This window comes from Physeter macrocephalus, chromosome 20, assembly GCF_002837175.3.
Source record: "Physeter macrocephalus isolate SW-GA chromosome 20, ASM283717v5, whole genome shotgun sequence".
Classification (NCBI taxonomy): domain Eukaryota; kingdom Metazoa; phylum Chordata; class Mammalia; order Artiodactyla; family Physeteridae; genus Physeter; species Physeter macrocephalus.
Window position 1 is genome coordinate 106,230,536 of NC_041233.1, and position 16,030 is coordinate 106,246,565.

Here is a 16,030-nt window from a genome sequence, read left to right on the forward strand (position 1 = left end):
ACAGGTACACAGCAAGGATTTTTATTTAGGGAATGAAATATCACTGCAAATCCTGGTTTAGGTTTTGAATGTAATTAACCAGTTTTGAAAACTTTGAAAGACGACTTAAAAAAAAACACATTATGCCATCAAAATCTTTTATTTTTACACTCATTTTGAATTGTACTAGTATAAAGTGTACACTGTCAAGGATGACTTGTCCAAGTCATTTGCATTAAAACTGGTTAAAGTGATTATCTTTTAAAACACTTTTTTGGGTTTTTTTCCCCTTTGAATACCTTAGGCTGTGTAAAATAACTGATAAAACTGTTCTATTCCTTTAAACATCTTTATTCCTATCTGATGATTTAAGACATGGCCTGATTACTGGCATTTCAAATTGAAATGTCAGAATCCTATAAATTACATTTAAGTTCTGTTCTTTCTTATCAGTTTCTCTTTGATTCATAGTGGGGGCTGTTTGAGAACTTGTTAAATACTTGCTGTGTGCCAGGTATTGTTCTAGAAGCTGAGTAGTAGGAAACAAAATCCTGCCCTCTTGGAGTTTACATTAGAATGATAAAGCTAAAGCCTCGTGTTTAATGTGCTGTGTGAGAAAAGTAAAAGGAAGAAATTAAATGTTAGAGGATAAAATGCTTCTGAATTCCAATTTCCTATCTTTAGATTATACTATTTTAAATCTTAAAACAGATCATCTGCTAAATCATTTAGTTGGATTGAAGAATAAAAATTATAGTCTGTGATGTCTTTTCAATTAATAAATGAATAGATAATTTAAAGTCAGTTGTGAAATGACCTTATTTCTTTGTCCAAATGCTTGTGATTTTTAATGTATTTAAAATTGATAATATGAATCATGCTTTGGGGTCATTTTGAAGTTGTCATGTAAAAGTGCCAGCACAGTATTAAAATTTCAATCTTGTAACTGTTCTCATTGTAGAAACTAGACTTTAGAGCATGAAAATGAGAAGAAAAGCATCAAGAATTGTAATAAACTTAACAGGGTAATTCTGAAAGGTTAAAGAGTGTAACTGTATGTAGATCAGTTGAAGTAATTGACTAACCAGAAGTCTAGCAAAGGAAACTTAATAACCAGTAGAAATGACCCTCTGCGCCAAGCCTTCTCATTACTAAAGATGATATATCTACCTGTAGCATTTATCACTTACTACATAACTCCCAGTAATTGTACTTTTCATTAGTATAGTTAAGAGCTTAGTATGAAATCCGGTGACTAAAATTCCCATAAAACCCAGTAAATATATTGTTCTCTGAGGGACACAGAATTTCTTCAATTTCAGTGCTTTGGGTATACTTCTGTAGCTTATTTTGAGTCATTTTCAGAGGGTCTTGATAATATCCTAGAGAATTGCTGGCAGGGAGAGGTAGAGTATCCGAGAGTGGCCCAGATCCCAGGCTGGCCCGTCCAGGTGTGGGTCATTAGGGAACAATCAGTAATTAGGGTTCGATTCCCAGTCTGGGGCTGAGGACAGGGAGATAGGAATCTGAGTGGGAGGAGAGCAGCAAATACCAGCTGGAGAGGGACACAGAGATCAGAACCCAGCTGACAAGGCACTGGAACACAGCAGGTAGATTCCTGTTTGTAGGCGAAACTCAGGAACCAACAGAACAGGTTTTGCCGCATCAAGGTCAGTAGCAGCAGGTGTCAGATCAGAGGTCTGGAGAGCGTTTTCCGTTAAGCCAGGGTGCATCCTCGCAGAGGTGAGGAGTGGAGGGTCGTGATGGAGCTGCCAGTGCTCTGTTGTTGAAGCAGCTCCCTTCCTTGCTTTCCTGTCCTGCTCTTTCTGCTGAGGATGTTGACCAGTATTAAATCACCTCACTTTGCTTTATCTGTTATCTCAAGGTAACTTACCAAATCCAGTTCACATTTTTTCCCTTTCTTTGAAACAGCTTTGCTTTCCTGTTTTCTTTCAGTTTCTCTGGAACATCAGCATTGCATACTCTGCAGCAGGCCATTTGGTTTGAATCGGGGCTCTGCCTCTTACTCCTATGCATGGGCAGGTGGCTGTGACCCTCTGTGCTTCCATTTCTCCTCTGGAAAATGGGCACAGCGACTTTGCCCTCATAGGACAAAGTGAGACGACACTCGGGTGCCGGCCCCTCAGGCCCTCAGGCCTGTCCCCAGTGAGCGCTCCCTGCGGCACATCAGCACTGGTTTGGGCTCCTGTCCCCCTGCTTGGCACTGAGTCACCTTCCTGTCTCCATTCTCTGTCTCTGCGATTCATCCTGCGCTGCCTGCCACCAGGCAGTGGGAGGAGGACGGAAGGTGATTTGCTCCCATCAAACAGTTCAGAGCACACAGGCCACACAGTTCTCAGCCTCTGCTCGGGAGCCAGGCTCTGCTCTCGGACCCCACCTTCTCCCTGTTCCTTTTCTTTGTCACCCCTGGTTCAGGGTCCTCCTCTGAGGTGTCTAAGAGACAGGATATTCCATTCCACTCTCTCCTTCGCATCTTTGACTGAGCTTTTCCTCCTACCCCAGTATACATTCATCTGCCAACCTAAAACCTGTGCAAGCAGAGCTTGTCTCCTCCTCGAAAGCTTCCTGAATGGCCTGCACCATCTCTGGACTCCTGAAAACTTCCTTGATAACATAGGAAACCTGTATGTGCAAGGCATTGCCCAGTGAGGTTGAAAGCTTCAGGGGGCAGGGGTGCTCCATATTTCCTTTACACCCTCCGTAAATGCAGCAAGTGCCGAGCATGGACGTGCCCAGGAAATATGTGTCAGTTGAACTGCTTTATCAAAGAGCGTTGTTCTTACTTCAGCTGTTCATATTTAGGTGGGATCAGTTGATCTTGGAGCAGGATTAAACTGTGTTTGCCCAACACTCCTTCCATGAGAAAATAAATTTTAAATGTGTAGTGGGGGGCCTTTCCTGGTGGCACAGTGGTTGGGAGTCTGCCTGCCAAAGCAGGGGACGTGTGTTTGAGCCCTGGTCTGGGAAGATCCCACATGCTGCGGAGCAACTGAGCCCGTGCGCCACAAACGCTGAGCCCACGTGCCACAACTGCTGAAGCCCGCACGCCTAGAGCCCGTGCTCCGCAGCAGGGGAGGCCGCTGCAGTGAGAAGCCGCGCACCGCAATGGAGACCCAACGCAGCCAAAAATTAAAAAAAAAAAAAATTGTGTAGTGGATCTGCCTGCCAAAGCAGGGGACGTGTGTTTGAGCCCTGGTCTGGGAAGATCCCACATGCTGCGGAGCAACTGAGCCCGTGCGCCACAAACGCTGAGCCCACGTGCCACAACTGCTGAAACCCGCACGCCTAGAGCCCGTGCCCCGCAGCAGGGGAGGCCGCTGCAGTGAGAAGCCGCGCACCGCAATGGAGACCCAACGCAACCAAAAATTTTAAAAAAAATAAAATTGTGTAGTGGAAATGAATATGTAGTGATTTAATTTATAGAAATTATCTTTATAGCCTTTGCTTCTGGATCATCATTGACCTTTCAGAGTGAGGCGTCTGTAGTTTTAAATGTTTACATAACTTTCACATAAACCCTTTCTGTGGTTTGGTGGCTGCATTTAGTGTTCATATAGTTTAATGTTACAGATCCACCGCTGAGGCCTCAGTGTTCTAGGAGAACGGTGGATGCATTTAGTGTTCGTATAGTTTAATGTTACAGATCCAGCGCTGAGGTCTCAGTGTTCTAGGAGAACGGTGGTATTGTCTTCATGGAAAGGCCTCTAGTCCGTGTTCTTGCCCCTGTGTGGTTAACACCCCACCCTCCCCCATGCGGTACTAAGACTTTGGCCTCCTGTGCCGTTCGGACTAATGAGGTTTGTTCCATATGAGCTAGTGAAGCTCATGTTTCTTGTTTATAACTGTGACCATCTTTTACAGTCGTAGTGATTTCTGCTATGCCTTATCCACATGTGTCTTTTCAATCTGAAAATTAACCTTCTTACTGTCAAGGTAAATTTTCTTTTTTAATTTAGCTTGGGACTGAGTTTTTAAACATCTCCTTTTTTTTCTTTAAGGTTTTTATTTAATATTTATTTTATGACCTACTTAAGAGAATTCTCTCTCTCGAGTGTATTTAAATTGCTTTTAAGAAATAAATGTATTTACTATCTATGTGTTGTTTTGTGATCACAAAAATATAAGGATTTTAAAGCACATTTCTAATTTTCCTTTTTATTCATAATATCGGTAGGGATTTGGAATCTCAAAGATTAGAACAAGAACTTCAGATACTGTGACCATTAAGTAGCACACTCACCTCAGTAGCTTGGTAGTTACAGGTGCAAATCTGATATAGGAAATCAGTCTTCTGTGAATCCTGGTAAAGTAAATTCTTTATCTTTACATGAACAATCTAGAAATTTCTGTGGAGACCTAAGAGAAATTAAGCCTGCATTTCAGAAAGAAATGTATGTTACATTTGTGTGTGTGTTACATTTTTCTCTCAAAAATTAGTCTCAAGAATTTAGAAACGTTTTTATTATCTTACTCATATTTATATAGGTAATATGTCAATGAAAAATTTGAAAGATGTTTTTTATTCTGGATTTTGGTTGCTTTTATTTCTCATGTTTGAATTTCATTTTGCTCAAAAATTAGGGTTTTTTGTTTCAGTGTGCATTTGATTTTTTTCCCCTGATTCTTTAAATACTAAAACATCATAATTAGGAATATTATTGTTATATGAGTAATTTTGTCATCACAGGTATTCATCAAAGTAATAGACACAAATGACCATCGTCCTCAGTTTTCTACATCAAAATATGAAGTTGTTATTCCTGAAGACACAGTGCCAGAAACAGAAATTTTGCAAATCAGTGCTGTGGATAAGGATGAAAAAAACAAACTAATCTACACGCTGCAGAGCAGTATCGATCCATTGAGCCTCAAGAAATTTCGCCTTGACCCTGCAACTGGCTATCTCTATACGGCTGAAAAACTTGATCATGAAGCCATTCAGCAGCATGTTCTCACAGTCATGGTAGGGCTTTCTGCTCATTCTTCTGCCACTGTTTGGTTCCTGCAGGGTTCCATGTGATTGAGAGTGATCTTTAATCAATTTTAAGGAAAGCTTTAACAGGATCAATAATATGCTGATTCTTTTAGGTACGAGATCAAGATGTCCCTGTAAAGCGCAACTTTGCAAGGATTGTTGTTAACGTCAGCGACACCAATGACCACGCCCCCTGGTTCACGAGCTCCTCCTACAAAGGGCGGGTTTATGAATCAGCAGCTGTCGGCTCAGTTGTGTTGCAGGTTACAGCTCTGGACAAGGACAAAGGGAAAAATGCTGAAGTGCTGTACTCTATCGAATCAGGTATTTTTGGAGCACTGCTTTTATAACTGCTTTTTTTTTATATAGGTTTATAACTTCGCACTTGTTAGAAAGTATGTTTTTTCTTTTCTAAAATTAGTTCTAGATGTTGAAACATTTCTGTGTATCAAAACTGCTTAAATTGGTAGCTACCATTTTACATGTTAGGAGAAAGAAAAAAAAATTAACTTTTAACTCATTGGAAAGCAAAGCTAGAGAGTCCTAACTATGTTTGGGTAATGTTCTTGGAGATTCATAATATTAGCATAATTCAAGGCTCTGAGAAGTCCTGCAGTAAAGAAAACTTTATTTGACCAATTCAGGATTTCCAAAATGGTTTTAACCACACAATTGTTTTCTTCCATAAACTATGAAGTACTCTTAGGATAAGGCTGGCCTAGTGATTTAACATTTTTCTTTTAGTCAGAGCATATCTTCTCTTGGGCAGAGCGGGAAACTCCATGACAGAGTTCCAACTCATCCAGTTCTAATTGGGTCACGTCTCAAAAAGGGTGTCCATGCCTCTCCTACCCCTTCCAGGCTTTGCTTTTCTGCCACTTTCACCCCCATGCATCTTTCACAGTTGCATTTCGTTCATGGAATTGGGTTGGTGCAGTAGGTCCCAGGGTTGGGACGAGGGCTTGAAGAAATGTTGAAAAGGCTAAGGGGCTTGCTGGAGTTGGGCAGGAGACAGCAAAGCAGGGAGACCAGCTGGAACTGTGGGCCTGGACAGCTCTGGGTGTGATAGGGCAAGAGGTCCAGAGCCTTGCTGGTGATTCCAAGAAAGAGGATCACCAGGAAACGGTGGTGGCAAAGTGAAATGTTGTTCTGTGTTCTGTTTGATGCTGCTATTCACTCATGCATTTCTTTATTCCATAGACTCTCATTTTATATGCCAGGTGCCCTGCTAGGAGCGTTTGTACTTGTGCTTGATAGGCAGGGGTTACCATCGGTCCACAAATGTATGTGCTTGCAAAAGAATTCTGCCCCTGATTGCAACAGGGATCTGCTTTAGAGCATGTGATGTATTCAGTCAGAAATCACCTAGCTTTGGGACTTGCCCGACTCGTGCCAAATACTATGAGTAAGTGATTAAATATCGAGAAGGCAGCTTCCATTTTTCCATCTTTCTCAGTGCCATTATTAGTACAAAGGTTATACTCTTTCATTCTTTCTCTATAATGATTTTAGAATATTGAGATCATCCACTTAACTTTTTTTTTGTAAGTCCATTCCTCTGCATATTTCGAAATTATGTATCTTTTCTAGGCATTAGAATTGGTAGAGGTACAATTAACTGAAGATCATATAGTCCAAAGCTGAGCAAATGGAGAGTACTTCTTTGCTTTATCAATGTGTTTTATGTGGTTAAACTATTTTCATCTTAATATATTTGAAGTTTCCTTTATTTCCCTGAAAATGACCAGGCTTCAGCCGTCCCTCACAAATAAGACCTCATATACTGCCCAAGGTTGCAGTGTTAAAATGTATTATAGTGTAGTTAGTGCCTTGAATAAAAATGATTTTTCCACTGGTTCAGAAATTTAACCATTAAAAACGCGCATTCCATTTGTACGTGCCTGAGCACCTCAGTAAAATAATCTTCCCCCCCCCGAGACAAACTTACTGGGTTTGTGTAGGAGAAAATGTTAAACTTTCCCTTAGCTTTCACATAGTTTTCAGCAATTGGGCGTTTAAAATATGATTGTTGGTGCCTGACTGAAGGCATGCACATTCTTTAAATGCTTGTAATGACTGATGGGGTTAGTAATTCGGTATTCCAGGAATGGAACTGTATCTCCACTCAGAGAATAGATAATACCAAGGGCCTATTCTGATATAAACTTTGGACTTCAAAGAAGATAATCGGATAGATTTGGTAATGTAAAAATCATGCTATACAAGTTACATTATAGGCAACAACTACCATTAAAATGCAGTAGAATTGTATGGGTGTAAATCTGCTGAATAGTAGGAACTATAAAATGGTCACACAGCCTTCATTCAACAGTGTATTCATATTCACCTGCTTCTGACTTGTGTCAGATTGCATTTAATAAAGTTCAAAAGAGTAGTTACAAATTCAGGCTATAACACTGCATGATTAACTAGCAGCAGTTTATTGAGCAAAAGGTTTGGTCTGATGAGGAGTCTTCAGGGAAAAAAGGAAGTAATTAAAGAATATTTTCAATAATAATTGAGTTAGATGTTTAGAGACACATTGGTGCCATACTCTGGGCTGTAGTGTTTTATTTATTTTTTTAAAGTAGATGATTGTTAATTCAAAACTGTTATAACCTCTGGAAATAGAAGACACTCAGTAAATATACTTATTGATTAGAATTGGTTTTCTTCCCCAAACTTAGGTAAAATGTAATTGTGGTTGAAGCTTTTCAGAGGTTGCCATTCTGTAGGGCAGTCAGCATCCACGGCATGTCCACCGTGGCAAGAGGCAGGTCCTGTGCACAGCTTTCTGACGTGCCCTTTGGGGTGTACGTGTGTAATACAGTCATAGCTGACGAGCACACATTTGCATGTTTGTCCAGATAACTGCCTTGTTCCTATGGAAAGAACAATTTAAAACTATTTAGAAATAACCAGGATCTCTCCTACAGTGAGTGACTAAGGCCCCAACCTAGTACAGACTTCTGTCACTGCCCTATTAGTTTGTTCACAAATGCCATATGTATATTTCAGTATTTGGTGAATGTGGCTCTTACTAGATCAGACAAGGACACATTCAAGCCACTCAGCAGCCCTCAGTGTTGCCACATAAATATGATGTTGCTTTCCATCTGCAAATCTGATGGTTTCTGCCGTAGTATATGTATTGATACAGGTAGGATCCATATACTGATTAACTAGCTGTGTTCCTGTTTAACCTTCTTGTTATCGTTGACAAGCTCAGAGCTGTCTTTATCCAAGTCGAGATACTGCAAGTAATAAAGAATGTTTTGAATGTCACATTGCTAATAAAAATTTTTTATCAGATTTCCAGTTAGTCATGACACATTCCTTTTGCTAATACTTTTAAATGAAGTGCTGCATCTAACAAATGGTTGTTGGTAGTGATTGAAGTATAGCATAAATGCAGGAAAACAAAACCAAGTAGAAATATAAATATAGTACTTTAATGAATGTATTTAATTTTTTTCAAGCTGCTGATCAACCTGTTTGGTGTTTAATTTGTTTTCTTTCCATACATGTGTAAAAGTTGTTTCATTCAACAAATATTTGCTGAGCGTCTCCTATGTGTCAGGCATTTTTCTAGGTGGAGGTGGTAAAATAATGACTCAAACAAGCCATGCTTAAGTGGAGCTTACATCCTAGTGGGAGAACAGATAAGGACAAAGTGACAATATCTGCTGTAAAGAGAAAACAGGGTAATGGGACAGAAACAGCCATGCTGAATGGGGAGGTCAAGGAAGGCCTCACCACCACATTCTCTAAGAAGGAGGCATTTGGGCAAAACCTGAACGAATGAACGCGTGCATGGAGAGGCAGTGAGAATAGCTGGCGGAAGACTGTTCCAGGAGGGGACCCACCAAACCCGGTGGTTCCGAGATGAGGATGTGCTCATGTGACTGAGGAGCCTGCTCATTGCAGATAAAATCCATTTATTCCTCCATGTGAGGCCTTGTGTATTTGAAGCTTTAAGATTTTCACTGTACAAAGTAAAAGAGAAATGCATATAGATGACTGAATATAAAATATGGTAGGTCAGCTGCTTTATTAGTACAGACATAGGAGAGTAAAGAGTGGGGATGAAGACAGTTGTCCAGAGGTTTTCACAGCCCCCCAAGCAGTCAGCCAGTCACAGATTTGGAAGCGGGGATGATGCAAAGGTAGCTGAGAAAGGACCTTGGAATCCCAATAACCAACTAAAACACAGTGGGGGAGAACTGGGGTCACTGGCGCTCGTAAGTACAGACGGGCCGGAAATTAGTGTCTGCGAGGCCTGGCAGAGGCAGCATGACCCTGTTCGTGGGCCAGGGTTCGGCTCAGAGCTTCGTGGCCTGGAGACATCCCGGACCTCTGTCCTGTTGCAGGTTGAGGCACGGCCTTGGGGCCTGGACGCAGAGCCAGGCAGACTTAATGAAAAGCAGGCTGGGTCTGGCCTCAGAAAGAACTATCATGGATTTTTGGAAAATGTATTAAAGGAAGGAAATGAAAGCTGTAGAGGAAGTGTTTACTAGTAATGATGTGGAGGAAGGAGTGCTTGGTTGAGCCCCTGGTTTGCAAGTCACAGCAAGTAATTCTGGTCTATGAAGGGCTGTGCTCGATTGCAGACCTCGAGGAACACAGGATTTGAGAAGGCAGTTAAGTGGCAAGTGGACTTTGTTTTGGGTAAAGTGTAATAGTTCAATTTTTCCAAGATTTAAAGAAAAGTATATTTTATAAAAGGGATTCTTTTTAATCACTGAATACATCATTTTTATTACTAAGAAACAAGTTGTACCTTTTTCCACTATAAATTCACTCTGATGAAAGAAAGAATTCTCTTTTAACTCCTAACAAATGCTACATTTTCAAGACTAAAGGAATTATCATTAGGCATTCTTTCTTCTTGTTCGAAGTTGTTTTTCCCTAAAATATGTCAAGTAAGCTTTTAAAGACTCAGGCATGGGGAGCTTCATGATCTTCTGCCTCAGCAAGTTCTGGGGCAGCTCCTCAGACTAGATCAGTTCAGTTCTATGACTAGAATAAATGATTCTGGACTCTTTGTTTATAAAACAGAAAAGGGATGAAGGGTTCGTGGTTGGATCGAATCTGAGGACCCTCACGCTGCCTTGATCTACCCAGAAAGAGAGTAAACTGCGGAACTGTAGTAAACTGGTTTCCTCAGGAAGAGCTCAAGTGGCACAAAACTATGGAATATTGTGGAGTTGCATTTGCAGCTAAATACATGTACATAATGTAGCTGGAAAAGGTCTAAGGAAAAGCAAGTAAAACAATCTTAAGAGTTTTCAGCCTCAGCAGTATTGACATTTTAAACCAGAAAGTTCTTTGCTGTGGGGCTGTCCTGTGCACTGTGGTATGTTTAGCAGCATCCCTGGCCTCTACTCACTAGAGGTTAGGAGCACCCTCTCCCCACAAGTAGTGGTCACCAAAAAGGGGTCCAGACATGGTTGAATGTCCCTCTGGGTGAAAGCACCTCCAGTTGAGAACCACTCACCTAGAAATTAAACTGACCTGAAAAAATTCAGGGGATATTACTGAGATCTTGAAAGCCTATAAAGTGGGGCAGAGTACACACACACAGGCTTATTCATCGATTCCCTGAATGCATAAAATAAGGGCCAGCTCTATTTAAGTTTGTTAAATTTAATTGGAGTCTTCCCTTTCATAGTGGGTAAGATTCTTGAGAGTTTGCAAGTGATAAATATATTCCAAAGGGGTTTTGAGGGACTCTTGGAGATGATTAACTAAACTCCTTTATGGAAGGATAACCAGATCCTTCCACAACACATTCCTGATTCAACCAGAGAGTGACTTTTGGCTTTAGGTACAGAGTGATATTGCTTCTGTTTCTTTTCATAATTTATAGACAAAACGCAGAAAAGTTTGCCCTTAGAGTAGATAAAAATGAAACACATTGAAAAAATGAGACAAATTGAATAAAACAAGTTCCATTGGAATGTTGACAGGTCCTTGTATTTTTCTCTAACATGCTTTTTTCTCTCCTCCCAGGAAACATTGGAAATTCTTTTACAATTGATCCCATCTTGGGCTCTATAAAAACTGCCAAAGAATTAGATCGAAGTAACCAAGTGGAATATGACTTAATGGTAAAAGCTGTAGATAAAGGCAACCCGCCAATGAGTGAAATCACTTCTGTGTGTATCTTTGTCACCATTGCTGACAACGCCTCTCCCAAGTTTACGTCAAAAGAGTATTCTGTTGAAATTAGTGAAACTATCAGCGTTGGGAGTTTTGTCGGAATGGTTACAGCCCATAGTCAGTCATCAGTGGTATATGAAATAAAAGATGGAAATATAGCTGATGCCTTTGATATTAATCCACATTCCGGAAGTATCATCACTCAGAAAGCTTTGGATTTTGAAACTTTGCCCATTTATACATTGACAATACAAGGAACTAACATGGCTGGTTTGTCTACAAATACAACCGTTCTAGTGCATCTGCAGGATGAAAATGACAACTTGCCGGTTTTTACGCAGGCAGAATATACGGGGCTCATTAGCGAATCAGCTTCAATTCACAGTGTGGTCCTAACAGACAGGAATGTCCCACTAGTTATCCGAGCCACTGATGCTGATAAAGAATCAAATGCTTTGCTTGTTTATCACATTGTTGAACCAGCTGTACACAAATATTTTACTGTTGATTCCAGCACTGGTGCTATTCATACAGTACTAAGTTTGGACTATGAACAAACGAGTACTTTTCACTTCACTGTACAAGTTCATGACATGGGAACACCATGTTTATTTGCTGAATATGCAGCCAACGTGACTATCCATGTTATTGACATTAATGACTGCCCTCCTGTGTTCTCCACATCATTGTATGAAGCATCTCTTTTATTGCCAACATACAGAGGAGTCAAGGTCATTACAGTAAATGCTACAGATGCTGATTCAAGCGCATTCTCACAGTTAATGTACTCGATCACCGAAGGCAACATCGGGGAGAAGTTTTTAATGGACCACAAGACTGGTACTATAACTGTACAAAACACAACTCACTTGAGGAGCCGCTATGAGTTAACTGTCAGAGCTTCTGATGGCAGATTTACAAGCTTAACCTCTGTGAAAATTAACGTGAAAGAAAGCAAAGAAAGTCAGCTGAAGTTTACCCAAGATTTCTACTCTGCGGTAGTGAAAGAGAATTCTACTGAAGCCAGAAGATTAGCTGTCATAACTGCTATCGGGAATCCAATCAACGAGCCCCTGTTTTATCACATCCTCAACCCAGATCGCAGATTCAAAATCAGCCGCACGTCCGGAGTTCTGTCGACCACTGGCATACCGTTTGACCGGGAACAGCAGGAGACCTTTGATGTGGTAGTGGAAGTGACACAAGAACGCAAGCCTTCAGCAGTGGCCCATGTCATTGTAAAGGTCATCGTCGAAGACCAGAATGATAACGCACCGGTGTTTGTCAACCTGCCTTACTACGCCGTTGTTAAAGTGGATACCGCCGTGGGCCATGTTATTCGCTACGTGACGGCCATAGACAGAGACAGCGGCAGGAACGGGGAAGTGCACTACTACCTCAAGGAACACCACGAACACTTCCAAATTGGAGCCTCCGGGGAAATTTCACTGAAAAAGCAATTTGAACCTGACACCTTGAATAAAGAATATCTCGTCACAGTGGTTGCAAAAGATGGAGGAAACCCAGCGTTTTCGGCTGAAGTCATAGTTCCCATCACCGTTATGAACAAAGCCATGCCTGTGTTTGAAAAGCCTTTCTACAGCGCCGAGATTCCAGAGAACGTCCAGATGCACAGCCCCGTTGTCCATGTACAAGCCAACAGTCCAGAGGGCTTGAAAGTGTTCTATAGCATCACAGACGGCGATCCTTTCGGCCAGTTTACTATTAACTTCAACACCGGAGTTATCAATGTCATAGCGCCTCTGGACTTTGAGTCCCACCCAGCATATAAACTGAGCATCCGAGCGACTGACTCCTTGAGCGGTGCTCACGCCGAGGTCTTTGTGGACGTAATCGTGGAAGACATCAATGACAACCCTCCCGTGTTTGCCCAGCAGTCCTATGCCACCACCCTGTCCGAGGCATCTGTAATTGGAACATCCGTGGTTCAAGTCAGAGCCACAGATTCTGACTCAGAGCCAAACAGAGAGATTTCATACCATATGTTTGGGAATCATAGCAAGAGTCATGATCATTTTCACATAGACAGCAGCACTGGCCTCATTTCACTGGTCAAGACTTTGGATTATGAGCAGTTCCAGCAGCACAAGATTTTTGTAAGGGCTGTTGATGGCGGCATGCCTCCTCTGAGCAGCGATGTGGTCGTCACAGTGGATGTCACCGACCTCAACGATCACCCACCACTATTTGACCAACAGATTTATGAAGCCAGAATTAGCGAGCACGCTGCCCATGGGCATTTTGTGACCTGTGTAAAAGCCTATGATGCAGACAGTTCAGACATAGACAAGTTGGAATATTCCATTCTGTCTGGCAATGATCATAAGAATTTTGTCATGGACAACAGGACGGGGATCATCACGCTCTCAAACCTGCGCCGGCATGCCCTGAAGCCATCGTACACCCTTCAGGTTTCTGTGTCTGACGGAGTTTTTAGGAGTTCAGCTCAGGTTCGTGTGAGTGTGATTGGAGGCAATTTGCACAGTCCCATTTTTGTTCAGAACGAATATGAAGTGGAGCTCGCTGAAAATGCTCCCTTGCACACCCTGGTGACCGAGGTTAAAGCAACTGATGGGGATTCGGGTATTTACGGTCACGTTACCTACCATATTGTAAATGACTTTGCCAAAGACAGGTTTTACACAAATGAGAGAGGACAGATCTTTACTTCAGAAAAACTTGATCGAGAAACCCCAGTGGAAAAAGTAATCCCAGTTCGTTTCATGGCCAAGGACACTGGTGGAAAAGTTGCTTTCTGCACCATTAACGTCATCCTTACAGATGACAATGATAATGCACCACAGTTTCGAGCAACCAAGTTTGAGGTGAATATTGGATCCAGTGCTCCCAAAGGGACATCAGTCATCAAAGTCCTTGCCAGTGACGCTGATGAGGGGTCCAATGCTGACGTCACCTATGCCATTGAAGCAGATTCTGAAAGCGTTAAAGAGAATTTGGAAATTAACAGACTGTCTGGCATAATAACTACAAAAGAAAGCTTAATTGGCTTAGAAAATGAGGTCTTCACTTTCTTTGTCAGAGCTGTGGATAACGGGTCTCCACCCAAAGAATCTGTTGTTCCCGTCTATGTTAAAGTACTTCCACCAGAAATGCGGCTTCCGAGATTTTCAGAACCATTTTACACCTACACAGTTTCAGAAGACGTGCCTATTGGAACAGAAATAGATCTCATTCGAGCAGAGCATAGCGAGACTGTCCTTTACAGCCTTGTCAAAGGGAATACTCCTGAGAGCAATAGAGATGAGTTCTTTGTGATCGACAGACAGAGTGGGAGACTGAAACTGGAGAAGGGTCTGGACCATGAGACAACTAAGTGGTACCAGTTTTCCGTACTTGCCAGGTGCACTCATGATGACTATGAGGTGGTGGCTTCTGTAGATGTTAGTATCCAAGTGAAAGATGCAAATGATAACAGCCCTGTCTTGGAGTCTAGTCCATATGAGGCATTTACTGTTGAAAACCTGCCAGGAGGAAGCAGAGTCATCCAGATCAGGGCTTCTGATCTAGATTCAGGAACCAATGGCCAAGTTATGTATAGTCTAGATCAGTCACAAAGTGTAGAAGTCATCGAATCTTTCACCATTAACATGGAAACAGGATGGATTACAACCCTAAAGGAACTTGACCACGAAAAGAGAGACAGTTACCAGATTAAGGTGGTTGCATCAGATCATGGTGAAAAGGTCCAGCTCTCCTCCACAGCCATTGTGGATGTTACTGTCACCGATGTCAACGATAGTCCCCCACGGTTCACGGCAGAGATTTATAAAGGGACTGTGAGTGAAGATGATCCACCAGGGGGCGTAATTGCCATCCTAAGTACCACGGATGCCGATTCTGAGGAGATCAACAGACAAGTTACATATTACATAACAGGTAACATGTTTAAAGTGAATGGTTTAATTTAAAATTAAGTTGTATGAGAAGTATAAATTCTGAGATATGTGTTTTATGGAAATTGAGAGTTAAAGGGACGATTTTAGTATATCAAAAATAAGTAGAAATAACATCTATTAAGCTACGTTTCAAGTTCTTTGCCTGAGCAAAGCCAGTAGTTGTTTCTTTAGGCTGATTTTGATTTTGATGATTCATTCTGTTGATCTTTATACAGTGTATAAAAAGATATTATAATTTAAAAAATCTATAGTTTCAGTATAGGCTAAAGTGTTACTGATAGTCTTGAAATTTTATTTGGCTTAATGCTGTGTTTAAATACACATTTTAGTGCTGCTTTCTTTGTTTTTTGGTTTTTTTGAGGGTTTTGGGTGGGGGGGTTAGTGAATGGGAAAGCTAATAAAATAAATTTAAGTGTAATTACTTTTTTTAAAACTTAATTCTTTTGAATCATAATATTATATATCTTTTGTACAATTTATTTCTTCTGTTATTCCTTTTTTTATTTCAACAAATTTGACTGTCATCTCCTTCCATTGATTTAATAGGAGGGGATCCTTTGGGGCAGTTTGCTATTGAAAATATACAGAGTGAATGGAAGGTCTATGTGAAGAAACCTCTAGATAGGGAAAAAAGGGACAATTATCTTCTGACTATCACAGCAACTGATGGGACCTTCTCATCAAAAGCTATAGTTGAAGTCAAAGTCCTTGATGCAAATGACAACAGTCCCATTTGTGAAAAGGTAGGATACTGTTTAAGTCTATATATTATGAATTCAGATTTCTTTCTTAAACCTTTCAGAAGGACTGTCACGTGGTGCTGTAGAGTAATTCAAATGTGTTTCATGTTGTAATCTCTTAATGTTTAAGTCGAGGTGAGGGTTCAGTGGGGCAAGAGTTGGATTAGCTTCAGAACTACTTTTGGGGGATGATAAATAGCTTAAAAACCTAGTTC

The 16,030-nt window shown here is 41.1% G+C and overlaps 1 protein-coding gene across 1 annotated transcript in view; it reads left to right on the forward strand.

The window, feature by feature from the left end:
• The window catches only part of FAT1 (FAT atypical cadherin 1), a 120,915-nt gene that overhangs the window by 78,901 nt on the left and 25,984 nt on the right, over window positions 1-16,030 (forward strand). Inside the window, exons 8-11 of the mRNA XM_055081086.1 lie at window positions 4,688-4,963; window positions 5,089-5,299; window positions 10,988-15,055; window positions 15,622-15,818. Coding sequence (XP_054937061.1) covers window positions 4,688-4,963; window positions 5,089-5,299; window positions 10,988-15,055; window positions 15,622-15,818 — 4,752 coding nt within the window. The remainder of the gene's footprint in view (window positions 1-4,687; window positions 4,964-5,088; window positions 5,300-10,987; window positions 15,056-15,621; window positions 15,819-16,030) is intronic.